The sequence below is a fragment of the Mycteria americana genome, chromosome 3 (genome assembly GCF_035582795.1).
Source record: "Mycteria americana isolate JAX WOST 10 ecotype Jacksonville Zoo and Gardens chromosome 3, USCA_MyAme_1.0, whole genome shotgun sequence".
Lineage (NCBI taxonomy): Eukaryota > Metazoa > Chordata > Aves > Ciconiiformes > Ciconiidae > Mycteria > Mycteria americana.
In genome coordinates this window covers 68956007-68972718 of record NC_134367.1, presented here as the reverse complement: position 1 = coordinate 68972718, position 16712 = coordinate 68956007, and the positions used below count along the sequence as shown (strand labels likewise).

Sequence of the window (16712 nt, the reverse complement as noted above, 5' to 3'; positions counted from 1 at the left end):
AAACTATTGTATAAAAGGCTCTGATTTTCACGATAGTCTTTACTCTAGTAAAGACTATGCTGTGCAGGCATGAGAAGTGATTTGAAGATGAGGAATAGTCTGAGAAACATTTTGCTTAACCATTTGAGCCAAAACTTTACTCAAAGAGCAAGTTTTAACTTACCTTTACATCTCACATATGAATGGCTACCGAAAGATTGCAGTTGTTATGGCTGTGCGTTTCCATAGGTCACTCTATCACAGATTGCATTAGGGCAGTTTAGTTTTTACTGACTGCTATTTGAGATGTCTAAGTATAATATTTCTCTGTTTGTATCTCAGTGCTTTTTGCTCCTTTGCGGTTAGTTTCAGACATATCCAATTTAATTATAAAATATTTAGTTTCTATCTGAGTTAGGATAAAATGCAGTACAGGTGGTAAAAGCTGCCTGAGAAATCTGCAGACACTTGGATGGCTAGTCTTGAGCTTCGGACTGCCTTGGCTACGCTGATTAAAGCATCTTCTGCTAATAAAGCAAAGCACAGTTCTTTACTCGTTTGAACAGGTGCTTCCAGAGTGAGGAACCTTTTTTGCTTTTCCCATAAATGCCTTTCAGATGTAAGAAAGAAGCTGTTACTGGCGGATCATCAACTTGCACTTATGTATATTCATACATTTTATATAATCTCTTTCCAAAAGGTAGATGTTAAACAATGAACACACGGGAGGGTCATTTTATGTGCTTTGTATGTCAGCTGGTGATAGGTTGAAATGAGGAACCACACAAGGAAATTCTGTCATTGCAGCAAGGGGCAATGAAGAACACATCATCCAATAGGAATGCTATAAATTGTTGGCTGCTGTCATGATAAATGTAGTTAAGAGTTGGCTGATTTCTTACATTTGCTCTTACAAAAAGTGTCCGTGTTGCCTTACTGACCTGTAAAATAGCACATACAGTCAGTGGCTTAAATGAGACTTCAGGAGTACCAGTATGAAAGAAGAAGGGAAAAGACACAGCACGTCCCTACTCTCTCTGGTCTCCTCTCTTTGTAAAGCGCCAGCGTGACTGTTCTTAGGTAGGTGTATACCTACCATTTTGGCTTCTAGGTGTTGCACCACTGGGAGAGGAGTTGGAATAAAGAATGAGCCAGTGTCTGGAATGTGTTTCTTCAAAAGCTTGCAAGTGCATCTGTGCTCTGGCATACAAATAAACCAAGGTGATAATTGCCAATAGCTGTAATGTTGTGAGTGTTGGCTGGGTGAACTCTGGTGACTTTCCTGTAAGGACTGTGGAGAGGAAGCTGCTTTTCATGTTCACATTGTGCACTTCGGAATGTCTACAAAAACTTGGAAATTAGGAAGCTTATCAAAAGAACCAAGAGTACGCATAGCAAGTCAGAAGTATCCTGCATCAGACTGTAGCTGTTAAGTAGATGCCCAGATGTAAGCTGTTAAGAACAGCATGAGCATATATGATACTTTCCTGCATATATACGATACTCTTCCAAGTTGCCAGCTATTCTCAACCCATGTACTTTCCAATCCAGACCTGGTTTCTATGTATTGAGTGGTCCTCAGTGGGAGCTCTTCCAGGAAGCATTTGGTATCCACTTGAACCCTTATAGTTAAGGCATATCAACATTTTATGTATCATTTTTATATATCAAGGATTTTCTTGTTAAGATTAGTATTTTGGTATCTCAAGGTAATATCCCATACATGGTGTTCTTAGGCAGACAGGGAATACCAGGTCATCTGTGGAACTGAAAGAGCCCTTGGAACAGTTAGGAAAATGCACCTTATTTATTTAGTTAGTTATTTTAGTACTAGTACAGATGTCATAGCTTTAAAGTGGTTTAAGTGCATGAAGGCTGAGGTGTTAAGACATTGATTTAAGGAAAATACTGTCGTTAGATCCCTGCAAAAGTTGTGCTGACATGTCCTGGTTTGAAATGCCTCTATTCATTGGCGTTTTTCAAAGTCAACTTAAAATCATATTTGTCTGTGCGACTTCTGTGTGATGATCTCTGTGGCAGAGATCTGATCTGTTCCCATTTAGGATTGTGGTAATTTCATGGTCGATTTACCTTTTTTGCCTGTACAATCAGCTATTCTGACTTCTTAGGCTGGCGTGGGGTTTTTGCTCCGCATAATGGTGTGCGGCAAGGCAAGTTACACTGCGTTTGCAGGTGCTGTGCCCAGAGTCCGGTACAGCCAGTTTGTGCAAAATTGTAACATTTACAGTTACTCGCTTGCAGTTCTCATTACTTCTGTGGGTTTTTCCTCCCTTCCCCACCACCTTTGTGAATTAAATTAAGATCTGGATCTTTCAAACTTTACAGTAAAGGAATGATGTAATTATTTTTGTAGTGCCTCATTTGGAGAGAGTGCAGTGATTCTTAAAGAAAATAGAGATTATTATTAAATCCTTTTACTGGTTTAAAGTGAATTGTTTGCCTTACTTTTAAGGGCCGCCAGGCATGCAGGCCTGGGGTACCTGGTCACAGAATTCAGGCTGGGCTTATGGAAAGGATTCCACCACCTTTTCTGCATTTCTTCATTAACGTGGTGAACCAGTAAAAGCATCATTCAGCTGGTGAAAAGAAGTTTTATTCCAAGCTGAAAGGGAGCACTGTCATTAAAGTCTTATGCTTTCATTTCTTTCCATGATGGTGCTCTTACAACTTTATCAGAAAACACCACCACCACCCCAATTCTACAGCTTTCCCATATAAACGTACAGCTTTCTATGATCATACCTACTGGAACGGCAGTAGAAAATCAACTATGTGGTGGCTCAGTTCTGGCATAATTAAAAAAAAAATGTTGGCTGTATTTTGAAACATGGTGGATTTGTCCTTTTTTGAACTATGCATTTAACAAAAATGAAGGAGGGATAAGTTACATAGGATTAATGCTTTGCTCCTATTTCCCTTAAGCTAACAGAACTGGAATTTACCTGTTTCCAAGATAATGTAATTGGTCCTTCTAGTACTTTTTTCCCCTCTATTTTGTCTTTAACCTAATGATAACCACCAACCAGTTGTGGAAGAGATGTCATTGCTTTTATGTTTATTTGTATTTAAGTGTCTAATAATAAATTTCCAGGTGTCTGTTTCCCAAGCTTTGGTGGAGCTCAGACAAGAGTGCAGAGCCTGAGCACGCACATCTAGCAGATCTGGAGTTCTGCCTTACTCCTTGTTAGGGGTGATCCTGCAGGGATGAAGTATACATATAGGGTGTAGAAAACTCATCAGGATCCTGTGCAGGTAACTGAGTTGTTAGTGATGTCAACCTCTTTAGGTTAAGCTGTCATTTCAGGAGACATGGTATCTTGGATGTTTCAATTATTAACATATGAACTAAAAAAATGTAACTTTTTCTCCCTCTAAGAAATGCTTTCTCTTGCTCAAGTCTTAGGACAATAGAAAACCCTAGCATAAAAAGAATGGGCAAAATTCATACGTTTTGGGGTGCAGATGTGCGTGCACTTACATATGTCTAATAATTCCTTGTAGTTATTCTTGCTCTATAAAGCAGCATTAATTTTTTTTTTTTCTTAGTGTTACATGTTACCTCAGAGTTTGGTTTAATTTTCTTTGTGGAGGAATGAATAGGGTCTATTGCCCCCCTCCGGCCCCCCTTTAGAAATATGACTGACCGCTAATTCTATGTTTTCTTTTGCTTCCTGTAGGCTGGCACCGATGCGATTATATACACTGTCCAAACGGCATTTTGTTCTGGTCTTTGTAGTATTCTTTGTTTGTTTTGGTTTGACAGTCTTCATAGGAATAGCAGGTAAGGATGTTGTCTTTTTAAAAGATTACAGTTCTTGTATGCATTTTCTAAATCTGTTGGTATTTACAGATGTATTTAAATGCTAATGAGCTTACTGCCCCTGAGATGTCTGAGGAAGCATTACTTTTGATTGGGGGGGGAGGACGGGGACTTCTATTGTCCTAAGTGCGAGTGTTTCTTCCATCTCATTTTTTTCATAGGAGTACTGCCTACACAGATTTGGTATTTGCAGCTGCTTTGCAGGGGAGAGTCACTAAAGTAAAACAAACCGAGCTTCATTATAACATAATTTTTCGGCAGACGGCTACATTAATTTTCTTCTTTGTCTTTCAATCTGTAAAATGGTGGTGCTAATACTTGATTTCCTGTGAGGGAATTGATAACTGTTTGTAAAGCCTTCTAAATGTTTGGGTGATAAATGCCACAGAAATAGAAAATATTTTAGTAATGTAAAAATACGAACTTCTGTTGTCGAACATATATGAGCTTAGGTCTCTGGTTTCAAAGACCTTTGTGGGAGTCACGACATGATCTGGGAGGCTAAGCACTTAGTACCTGGATACTTATCCTGGAGATCAGGGAGATTTGTAGAAGTCTGGTTGACAAACATGCAGAGTGTCATGAGGCAGATGGAAAGCGTGGGAGCCCTCTGTATTTCATGCCAGAGAGCTTTTCCAGGTCTAAAAAGTACTTGAAAAAGAAGTCAGCATGCTATCACTGCAGCGTTAGTAAGCTAATACTCTGCTGTCAGGATAGCTTTGTCAACACAGAAGTTAAGTGACAGACAGGGAAAGGGAAAGGGAGGGACTTGTACGTATTAAGCAACCCACCCACCATGTAAGAATTATTTAAGGACGTTACCACCTCCCTCCACTTTACTGCTTATTTCCACATCACCCAGCATGTTCTCCTGTGCCACTCTCTGACACCTCTTGATCTGTCTGTAGGGTTGTCTCTACCTCTGCCCTGTCCTTCACTTCCTTTAGAATGAGATGAGCTGCCCAGGCCTCATCCGCTTGTGCCTGCCTTGCAAAGAAGTGGGGTTTAATTGGAGGCAGCTGTTCAGGCTTTTTGTGCCTGTCCATGCTCGTAGGCAGTACATTCTTCATAATAGCATTAAATAATAAAATTCGTCTGTGAAATAAAACCTTCTTTCCTGCTGTTTGATTTATTGTAGCAGCCTAAGGTCCAAACAGACTTTCAGTTCATGAAGGTTAACCACTGATACTCCTGTGACTTGCCTAAGAATGCTGAAAGGCATTATTTGGCCACTAAAATACTGTATAAATACATTTACAAAAATGCATTTTATATGAATGATAAAGGGAAAAAAACTGGAATTACTTAATTTAGTGTAATTTGGCCATTTGGCTTAAAAAGTGAACCATATTTGTCATTGTGTATTTATACTGTCCAGTTGCAAGAAAGGCAAGAATGTTGTTTTATGTGAGACTAGGCAAAAAGCAGTGCTCCTGGAAGAGAAAGCTGAGCACTTCATTCTTAATTGGTAGCAGAACCTGAAAGAGAGCCACGTTGGTGTGTTGCATTATGTCTGCGTGCAGAGTGATCTGATGATGTGGTTGCCTTTGGTCCAGGGGACTTGGCAGCTGCAAGCAATGCTTGGTCGTCTGTACCCTGTTGGGGTCCCAGGACTCGCCTGTGATCCCCTTCAGGAACTGGCACAGCTGTGGGATTCTTGTCCTTGTGTCGTGGTTTAGCCCCAGTCGGCAACTAAGCACCACGCAGCTGCTCACTCACCCTCCCCCCTCCCCAGTGGGATGGGGGAGAGAATCTGAAGAGCACAAGTAAGAAAACTCATGGGCTGAGATAAGAACAGTTTAATAATTGAAATATTATAATAATAATAATAAATTGTAGTGAAAAGGAAAATAACAAGAGAGAGACAGAGGAACAAAACCCAGGGAAAAACAAAAAAAAACAAGTGCTGCAACCGCTCACCACCCACCGACTGATGGCCAGCCAGTCCCCGAGCAGCGATTGCTGTCCCCCGGCCAACTCCCCCAGTCTATATACTGAGCATGACGTCATATGGTATGGAATAGCCCTTTGGCCAGTTTGGATCAACGATCTTGGCTGTGCCCCCTCCCAGCTTCTTGTGCACTTGGCAGAGCATGGGAAGCTGAAAAGTCCTGGACCAGTGTAAACATTACTTAGCAACAACTAAAACATCAGTGTTATCAATATTATTCTCATACTAAATCCAAAGCACAGCACTATACCAGCTACTAGGAAGAAAATTAACTCTATCCCAGCTGAAACCAGGACACCTTGTAAGATTGGTTTGCTGGATAGTTTTGTTGACAAAGTGTGAATACAGTGCATTAGTATAACTTAATTATTTTTAAAAGAATGCTGTTTACCTTGGGAGGAGACCCACTGAACACTTGCTGTGGTGTTTTTGGAGGCTTTTGTTGACAGCTCCTTGCTTCCTGTGAATAGAGGGAGGGGCACTAACTATAGAGTGCTACCTCATTAAAGGGTGCAGTCTGAGCAAAGCTCAATAAACCCACTAAGTAAATGAAAAAGTGGGAGATACGTCCATATTTTCTGAATATTCATACTTGAATATGCCATTGCCCATATGCAACATCTGTATCTGCAGTTTGGGAAGCCTAGCAGAAGTCTCGCTTCTCACCTGAGAAAACAAGACAGTTTAATCTGAGGTGGCTGTTGCTCTTCAGTTCTTGTAACCCAAGACAGATGCAGACTTGGGTTTTTTTTTCCCCAAGTTACACTCACTCTCTTTCCCTTTTTCCAATGGGTCTGTGTTATCTTTGGGGTGAGACAAGTACATGGAAAATCCAAGTTCCAGAGCTCATTTTCTGTACCTGTGCAGTTTTCCTGTTTACCACCTCAGGTGGTTCTTTGCTTTCAGATGTCGTTCTGTTAACTGAGCAAGACTAAAAGAAAAACAATAACAATGTAATTTAATCACCATTTGTTAGTAATATGACCACAGCATCATTTTGGTCAGTTGCTTTAAAAAGCTTTAATATATTGCTTGCTAGAGGAGTAGCAGTTATAGCAGTAGAACCTCATTATTTTTTTGGTTGCTGTTCTTAAAAACTGGAACTATGATCTCTCTGCCCCAATACTGGTTCATATCTTCTGCTAAAAAAGCCCCAACTTTTTAAAAAGGCTCATTGTATTGTTTTTGTTAAGACTTAATTACTGAAATATGATGACTTATCAACTGTGAGTACTTACGGAAATTGAATTATGCTTTTCAAAACAAAAATGTCTTCCAAAAATCTGCCCTGTTTATATGTACTTGAGAACTGAAAAGTTCAGTGATGCAGAACTGACTTTATAGCAGGTGGCTGTTAGTGAAGCCGAACTGTAATTCTAATATGAAGCTTTGAGTGTGATGGGTGAAATTCTTCATTTTTCCATTTAAAATCTGTAAGATGGTTAATACTGTAATTAGAGTGGTTATAGAAGCCCAAGCAATGCTGCATGTTTAGAGCTGTCATGACAGCTAACCTAAAATACTTCTTGCACAGAATGATCCCATGTTGCTCATTTATAAACTTCCTTCTTTTCTGTTGTTTCTCTGTAGTAACTTTGAAGTCCATGATCTTTGTGAAAAACTGCTTTTCTTGCATAATTTTTTTAATACTAAGTTTGTGGCTGAAACAGCATGTTTTGAGGATTAGTAAATTACATTTAATTGCCAGACTGAATACATAATGGGAGAGACCATTTGGACAGAGAAATCTTAGTGTGAGTGGGAAGCCTCTAGAGTGACCCAAATACACAAATGTATGTCCTGCCTATGTCCCTACCTGCTATACATCTCCTCTGTGTTTGTTCATACCCCAGTATATAGATACAGACCTTTTCCAACTCTTCCCTTTCATTTTTCTGGTTTAGTCCTTTTGTGTATGTACATATGCATGCATGAATACATACTTTTGTGTATGTACATACATGCATGCATTCCTCTTCTCCCCAGTACCATGTGTTCTTGCATACCTAAGAAGGCTAAGGGGAAACCGTACTGCTGTCTACAACAACCTTATCAGAGGATACACAGAAGATGGGGCTAGGCTCTTCTCAGAGGTGCATGATGATAGGGTGAGAATCAACAGACACAAACTGGAACACAAAAAATTCCAGTTAGATATTAGGAATTTTTTTCTTACCATAAGGGTGGTTAAATACTGGAACAGGCTGCCCAGGAAGGTTGTGGGAGTCTCTGTCCTTAGAGATGTTCAAGACTTGACTGGACATGGCCCTGAGCAACCTAATCTAACTAAGTAGGAGGGTGGACTAGATGGCCTTTGGAGGTCTTTTCTAACATAAGTTATGATTTTATTGCTTCCCATTTACTGCATACAGGACTAGAGGTAGGGTGTGAGTGGATGGATGCAGTTGATCAGTACATATTAAGTGTGTGTGTCTGTATCCAGAATGATTGGAGGAATGGTTGTATAAAAACTGTGGTAGCAAGCTGAACATGTCCCACTGTCCCACTACAATTGGACATGAAACTCCATTGATTAAATGGATTGTCTGTTTTAGGATAAATTGTTTATAGAACTTTTATGCAATTATGTTTATTTATGTGATGATATACATAATATATTATAGCCCCAGATCCCTCTAGAAAATGAGGGGCCCAGTCTGAATAGACTGAGAACTGTTCCTAAACAAACAGACCAATGCGATGAAAATCCAGCAGTAGCTAGAAAGTACTGTTGTGATTGTACAAGCAAGTATACTACACGTACATAAAAAGGCATTAGCATCATGCACTCAAATACAATGGGATGTGTTTGCCCTGGTATCCGAGCCTTGAGTGACTGCATTATGGATGCTATGCTCTATGTAAATCAGCTAATGGTATCAGTTTGGCTATAGAAAATTTATAGTGCAATTAAATATGCTGTTTTTTCAGGTAGTTTTTGCAGCCCTTGTTGAGCTTCAAGTTGCTGTAAGAACAGTGCCACTGGTGCTTAGCTAGCTTTTTCTGTAGCTGAGTACTTTCATGACTGCAGTGTACAGCTTAGCTGGGGAAAAATACTGTGTGGTTTGTTGTAGTAGTTCAGAGCACACATGCAGGGCTTCTGACATGGAGTTCTTGATGTATAATTTACTTCCTATTTAATCATGCCTAGAAATACTATGGCAGAGAGGCTTAAGGGAACATTCAGGCCAAGTTTATTAATGATATTGAAATGTCCAAGTGATTTACCCTTCAGCTTAAACATCTGAAAAATGGGATACTATTTACTTGCTTTGCAGGGAGGTATTTTGTACAGTCTTCTGAAATCCTGTATTTACGTCATTACTTATCAGTAATACACATACTTCAATACTGTTTTCTTTCTTCCTTCTTATATATTGTGTAGGTCCTAATGTAATTGAATCTTCTGTAGCAAGAACCGACTTAAATAACAGCCTAAAGGTAAGAGTTCATAAATATTGTTGGATTACATGAATGTCTTTATTTGATGTCAGTAATGTTAAACATTCTCCTCCTTCCCCCCAATTATTTTACGTATTTAGATTTTTACTGGAAAACTTCTTGGCCACAGGGTGCTTTCCAGTTTGAAATTGAACGTGCAATATTGTACTACCACTGTGTTATTCCATGAGTGGCCCAGCAGCAATTTCTAGTCTCTTACTTTTGTGAGTAGGTAAGGTAGAGAATTCTATGATGTTTCTGCACAGTAATTTCTGATAAAGTAACACTTGAGTGTTGATAGGATTCCCTGGTGAGTTCACATTGGAGATTCTTGTAGGGGGTCCAGGAACAGAAATTGAGAACATAAACTGAAAAACAATGCTCTCCGTGGCAACTAATGATCTCCATCTTGTGATCTTCCTTGCTATCAGCTGGGAAGGAATATTTCTTTTTCTTGTTAGTTGTTCACTGTCACATGACCAAGACATGGGATCTGGCTTCCTAACATGAACCTTCACATTCATTTTCTTGAAAGCTTTTGTATTTGGGTTCTCAGTTCTTGCATTTTTATTTCTGTCTAGCTCTTCACCCTCAACCTAATATCTAAAGTAATTTTTGTGCAAGTGGTAAAAAGGTTTTGTTGATTTGTTTTGATTTTGTTTTTAAAGTAAATTTTCTTTAAACACACTGGAACATTTCTTTTTTTGGTCTATTAGTCACCTATATATGTTTGGATTGGTACTGTATTATGGGTGGATTTTTTTTTTTAAAGCATATTTTTATATCAAATAAGAAAAATCTTCCCTGCATGTAGGTTTTATCTGTTAATGATATCTTCCATGTTTTTGAAATGAATGTGGGATTTTTAGAAAACCTAGTGGAAAAATAGTTGTTTTCATAATTATAGTTGAACAGGTTTAAACCTGTGTGGCAGATGGGGTATCACAAACCTGACTTTTGATGTAAAGTGCTAGAAATGACTTTTATTCTCAGGCTAGGTCTCAGGATTTTGTTTTTCCTATCTGAACTTTTTTTGTTTTATTGCTGCTGCTTTTATGTGCTTTAAGTAGTCGTACCTTTCCTTACTTCAGTGCTATGCAAAATACGTGTGCTGTTTAAGCTACTTCTCTGGAAGAATTATATTTGAGCTGCTTATCATACTGTCCACAGAGTAGCACATACTAAATCTATTCCCAAAAATATTGTCACAAACATAATTAACATGCTTTTCATCATTGTAACTACAGATGTATCATGTAACAGAATAATGGTTGGTGCTAACCTTGTGGGTTTTTTTACAGTTGAAGCCATTTAATTTAAGTTCGCCACCATTGTCTACTTACAATCAGCAGCTGTGGCTGACCTGTGTAGTTGAGTTGGATCAGCATGATGGTGAGAACCTTACCTAATTCTCAGGAAACTGCTATAGCAACTTGTGTATTGTATATTGTATCTTTAATTTCGTCTGTCACATAGATGATCCTATTGCTTTCTGGGTATGGTTGGTGGGTTTTTCCTCTGATACAGTTTCTCCCCCTTCATCCCCTGCCACCCAGTAAAGACATGGACAACACTGATCTTGAGAACTGGAAGCAACAGATATATGGGATAAATTGTTTGTTATTTCTGTGAAAGCAGTAGTATCTAGAGAATCTGTGTCTCACTTCGTTTTGGGGGGAATTAGATGTGCAGATTATAATGATATTAATTTTTCAATAAAACTTCCCTGTAAATATGTGAGAAATACTGTATTAGTAATTGTTAATCTGTCAAGATTCAGTACAGGGCATTTGTGACTTACTGCTTAAGTATATAAATAAAAAGTTTTGTGGGATTTTTTTATTAGTATACTGGACGCCTACTCCAGTAAAGTATAACTGAATAACTTTGGGTAATCTTTGGATATCGTATGTGTTTTAAACTACATTTGGAATTCTATTTGAGAATTCATTTCTGCATGTAGCAATAGCTTAATGTTTTCTCTTTTAATTACAGTATCCCTCAAAAAGAATGTTACTATGGCAGTCAAAGTACTCGGAGTGGTGAAGGATGGAAGCACACCATATGTTAATAATCAAGGTCACAATCGGACGAGATTACTCAGTTGTGCACAAGTATGTGTCTGCTTAAACAAAACTCTGATGCATTTTCTTTAAATCTGTTTGTGTGCATGCTACATTACATTGCAAATGAGAAGAATATATCTGTTAAGCACGTCTCAGGAAAGACTCTGGAGTATAGTTTTATTTATAATTGCAACCTAGCTAGTAATGCTGAGCAAGATACTACCTACCCATCTTTTTCTGTTTCTTTCTATGACTTGTGTCTGTTACCCCTTAAAGATTCCTCTTTCTTGTTAGAGTAGCTCTCTGCCAGCAAAGCAGTGTGTGCTGCTTAGTCACCTAAACAGAGTTAGCAGTACTGAAGAAAGGAATATTGTAGAAGATTTGATATAGGGCTCCAGAGGAGAGAAAAATTCTCCTCCAACACCTAGCAGAGAGTCTGGTTGAAATCAGCTGGCATCTGTGCTCTAAAAAGGCCAAATTTCTTGCCACCTGTGAAGAAATGTTTAAGGGTTTGAGTTTCTAATACAATTTTCACTGGAATTTTTAAGCTTAGAGACATCCAAAACAGCTTCTCCAGATGCAAGTCCTTTAGGAAGGGCATAGCTGAAGTTTTTTGTGATAAGCATACAGGGTAAATCAAATGTTTTCTTTTTATATATATACACATATATATGAATTCTGCAGAAATTAATGAACAGTGTTCCATTAGATTTAATTACACACAGCCAAGAGAGCAATATGCTTGAGTTTCCTCTTTCCTCCTGTTAACTTTTAGAAATGAGTTAGTGCAAGATAGTCCCATCTCACAATCCGATGACCTAGAGCGTGACTGACAGTTATTCAGATCCTTCCTGGTGCTGCAAGCAGTTGCTTTCACCAGCTTAAGTGAAAAACTAGCCTTGTTTATTGGTTCAACTTTTGATCCTGCTGACTGACTTTATCAGTTTCTTCTGCTTTGTCCGGTATCTTTCAAGAAATTCTTTATCTGCGGGTCTTGTTTGAGTCTTATTCTGACTGATCAAGATTGGTAAGGCATATAATAAATATCATCAATATCTCACCATTTAGAAACAAATTCTCCAACCTATACTAACAGTGCATCTTCTGGAATAAATTGAAGGCTTTTACATACTATTCTTCACTGTATGTGTTCACAGAAATGCAGTGAAATCATTGTTGCTCACCTTGGGTACCTGAACTACACTCAGTACAACATATTTGTTAGCTTTGAAGATCTAAAAAAGTTAACGTACACCATCCAGAATATTACTTTCACAGTAAGTATAAAGTTTTATACTAGCAAAAGAAATCTCTTTAATTACTAATGCTGTAGAAGTCTGCTTTAACTGTAATAAAAAAGTTATCTCATTTTTGAAGATAAACATAAAGATGCATCATAATTAATTTTTATGTCACTACTAATGTCAGAACTATTATAGCATTTGCTGCTAATAAGGGTCTAGACCAATTTTTTTAACTCTGTAAGGAAAGATTTTTCTTTCAGAACTGCTAATGCTGTTTTCTGGAACAGATAAATTTAGTCTAAATCCTGGGAGATATTTTTAACAGTAGGCAAGCTAGACTAGAACATCCAGTTTTCTGCATTTGCTTATAGAGATGTTGTCTCTCTAAAGCATGGTATCTTTTTCAGCCTTTCCAGTAGGTGTATCTGAATAAGCAAGATTTCCAGACTTTACAAAAGTGTGGGCTAGAAGGATTTAACAAACTCAAAGAAAAATGAAGATTTTTTTTTTTTGACTGTGCTTATGAGGAAGAGAAAAATGTTTATTCAGCTAAAATAAGCAGGCTAATAAATAATTCACTAAAATAATTCCTAGTGAAATAACTAGCTCAGTTCATGGTGCTAAAGATTGCTTATGAAACAGTTGCATCATCAGTGTGTGCTGATTGGCTCCAGAAGGAAATTTAGAAACATTTGCATTGGGAGAAAATGGAACTAAACCAAATTTTAATACAGGTATATTCTACCTGTTGTGGTATATTCTACCTGTATGCAACATTCGGTATGTCAGAGCAGGTAGCAAGCAAAAATCTCACTGTAAAGCAAAAGTGTCTTCTATATACTAAATGAACTTCCTGAATATTAATATTTGTAATATTCTAGTGCATGAAGCACATCATTAAAAATAAGCTCTAAGGAAAAAAAAAAAACCAAACTCACAAACCCTTGGCTTAGTTCCAGATTTCAAACAGGACGAAGTGGTGGAGCATTTATAGTTGTATGATTTATTATCTTGCTTTGCAGGCTGCCTTTAAGGCAGACTTGTGTGCAAAACCAAAAAACCCAACCCCAAAGCCCTGCTTTCCCACAGCAACTAAAATTGTCAAGTTATTTCATTATTACAATGGTTTATGGTGATCTCGGTTGAAATCATAGATTGCCTTTTGTATAATGGGGTTCTCTACATATAATTTTCATTCTACATTTATGGTTTAAAAAGACAAGACAGAGGTTGACAGATTTAAAACATTGAAAGGTAAAGCTTCTTGTTCAGATGGGCAGAGCATATGTTGTACCAGGGAGTTTACATTTCAAAAGTGGCTTCAAAAGAGAAGCATGCCAGGTATGAGAGAAATTGTCAACAGAGCAGAGTTTATGCAAACTGACATGTTGTAATTAATATTTGTGCCCTTCTAATAATTAGAGGAGAAGAAGGAGCTTTTCCTCCTTAACCTATGAAAAAAGTTCTTTATTTCTGGTTAGCTCATTTATTCTTCCGTTACTTGATTTTCTTTTTTCCACTTCTGAAACAAGAGAATAAGCTTTAAGAAAACAAACCCATTACAGGAAGCATGCCTATACCTTATCAACCTCTTCGTAATCAATTTATGCATCTGACCTTGGTAATAAAGAAGAACGTACTGGATTTACTCAATTATTGGCATTCAAACTTTGAATGAAGGTGCAATTGAAATCAATTAAGAATATCCTTTTTGTCCTGAGAAGTGCTTTAACATATGACAGCACACCAAGTATGTTATGAAGTGGCAGTGTAAAAGAGAAGCAAGGATATTAGGCTGCTTCGGTTATCTTTTCATCAGATAGTCCTATGCGTATGAATTTATCTTTGTCTTTCCATGGTGACATGGTGGAATTCAGTTATACCTTTACATTTTGAAAAGCCAGAGAACTTTTCAGTGTCTGCAGAAAGTGCTAATTATTGATGTCATATATACCCTGTCAAAACTTTGTTCATTGGGCTATTTTTCTTCTGTTTTCTTGTAGTGGAAGACCTACAATCCAACTTTTTCACAAGTGGAAATATGGTTCCGATTTGTCTTTGTAGTTCTTACTTTTATGGTCACGGTAAGATTTTGTTTCAGTTTTTCTGGAGTATATTATATAGGCAGCTGATAACACTGCTCTGTAGTGCTGTGTTTAGTAACTTAACCCCAGGCAGCAGAGTTGCAATATCACTGAATGGGTGTAAAAAATGTTTCTGAAATACTTATGTAGTGGCTGCTTTTATGTTTTCAGAAGTGGTATTGAAGGGGCATTAAGAAAATAGGATAAATGGGAAAACTTGTTTTTCTAAACTCTTATTTTTAATTTAACAGAAAGAATTTTGCTTAAACAAAATAAATTGTGATTAGATGCTAGAAAAAATATTTTTTTGCACTGCAGGTAGGCTCAGACGTTGGAATAGGATGCCCAGAATGTGGGCTCTCTTGTCTCTGAAAATAAGCAAAACTCAGTTGAATATGACCTTGATCTAACTTTAAAGTCGTCACTGCCTTGAGTGTGAGGATGGGCCAGATGACCTCCAGAGGTCCCTTACAACCTAAATTATGCTACGATTTAGATTATCTCTCCCCTCCAACTTGGTTTGGCCCATGGAAAAGAAGTGTTTGGAAAAAAACCCAACATAAAATCTAAAGTGCAGAATTTTCAGAGTAAGGACACTAAAGCACTGAATACTTGCATAGCATTTTTCTCACATAGATGATGTCACTCAGCAGGTAACTGTGAATGTGATATGGAATCTGTTTTTTTAAAAAGTGAGTTTAAGTGGAAGTTGTTGGTAGTGTGTGACCAGTAATTAGGCAACAATTTTTCATACATTGATTTGCACGGTACTAGCTGGTTTCTTCTCGGTTTGCTTGAGAGATTGAGTAACGTGCATTGGGATATGCCAACGAACTTGAAGCAGAAGTAGAAGCGAGGAGATGTGGCTCCTGTTTTACAATGTTCGCAGTGGCAAAGACCTCGTGAAATAGCCTTTGCAATGTGCTGTGTTATCTCCTTACTCTGGTAAAACCATTAAGGCTGTATTCCTTCCTTACAAATTGTTGTTGTTGTTTTATAGTGTCTGTTTGCACATTCCCTGCGGAAGTTCTCCATGAGAGACTGGGGTATTGAACAGAAATGGATGTCCATCCTCCTTCCCCTCCTGCTACTTTACAATGGTACCTGTATCCTGGAATTTTTTAAAAAGCTCCTTTTATTTAAAAAAAGAAAAAAAAAAGAGGAAAAAAAAGAAAGCACAAGAGAGAGAGAAGGCAAAATGGAATTTGGCCTTGAACTTATAAGCAGCTGTTTATAAGGCTTCAGAAAACTAATTTAAAAAAAAAAAAACAAACCACCAACCCTTTTTAAGTGTATCAATTTCAAGGCCATAATGAATAGGTGGATTTCATTCTTTTCAGTCATGTGAATGTCAACTCTATTTGTTTAAAGCTCTAATTGGAATAGGTGGCTGCAACCATACTGAAGCTTTCATATAGTGACATGTAAATGCAATTTCTGTGTTTGTCTGCTAAGTCTTATTTCTTCGTTTTTCAGATACTCATACTTTAGTTAAAAATGGAGGCTGGTTTTAGTCCGGTAAACCACATCAAATTCTAGCACTCTCTAGCCGTACCAAAAGAATATTTGCCTTTCAGTCATTTTATGATAATTTTTTAGGTCATCACCAAGAACAGTGGTTTAGTAGAAAGTCTAATAAAACCTGAAATCTTCTAGAAACATTGCCAACTGTTTCAGATTATTTCTACAGCACAGAGGATTGCTGCTGGAGTCACCGTTTTCATTGTAAATTACTTTAAGATACAACAAACTTCAGTTTCATTTAGTGGTGTAATTTGAAAAATCTAGGGTTTTTTGTTCCTCTGAAGATACATTCTGCTTTACTTTTCATAATGGAAAAGACTGTGTTTTTTCCAATCTGTTTAACTTTTTTTTCTTATTTTGTTACAGATCCATTTTTCCCCCTTTCTTTTCTGGTGAACAGCTGGTTTCCTGGAATGCTGGATGATCTATTCCAGTCACTATTTCTGTGTGCATTGTTGTTGTTCTGGCTTTGCGTCTACCATGGTATAAGAGTACAGGTAAGGGTGCAACATTATCTACTACTTACTGAGATGCAGTACTTGATTTTCAGTTCTCTCAAAAGGTGACAAAAATGAAATGAAA

At 37.7% G+C, this 16712-nt stretch overlaps 1 protein-coding gene across 4 annotated transcripts in view; it reads left to right on the top strand.

Annotated features, from left to right (window-relative positions):
* TMEM181 (transmembrane protein 181) overlaps positions 1–16712 on the top strand; it is a 37499-nt gene that overhangs the window by 9676 nt on the left and 11111 nt on the right. For 2 of the 4 annotated variants that reach the window (XM_075498920.1, XM_075498921.1), the window contains exons 2-9: positions 3678–3781; positions 9157–9212; positions 10514–10604; positions 11208–11326; positions 12436–12555; positions 14526–14606; positions 15607–15706; positions 16497–16627. In XM_075498920.1, coding sequence (XP_075355035.1) covers positions 3678–3781; positions 9157–9212; positions 10514–10604; positions 11208–11326; positions 12436–12555; positions 14526–14606; positions 15607–15706; positions 16497–16627 — 802 coding nt within the window. Of the gene's footprint in view, positions 1–36; positions 3253–3677; positions 3782–9156; positions 9213–10513; positions 10605–11207; positions 11327–12435; positions 12556–14525; positions 14607–15606; positions 15707–16496; positions 16628–16712 lie in introns of those variants that run through there. The other 2 variants (XM_075498922.1, XM_075498923.1) reach the window with 2 other exon arrangements.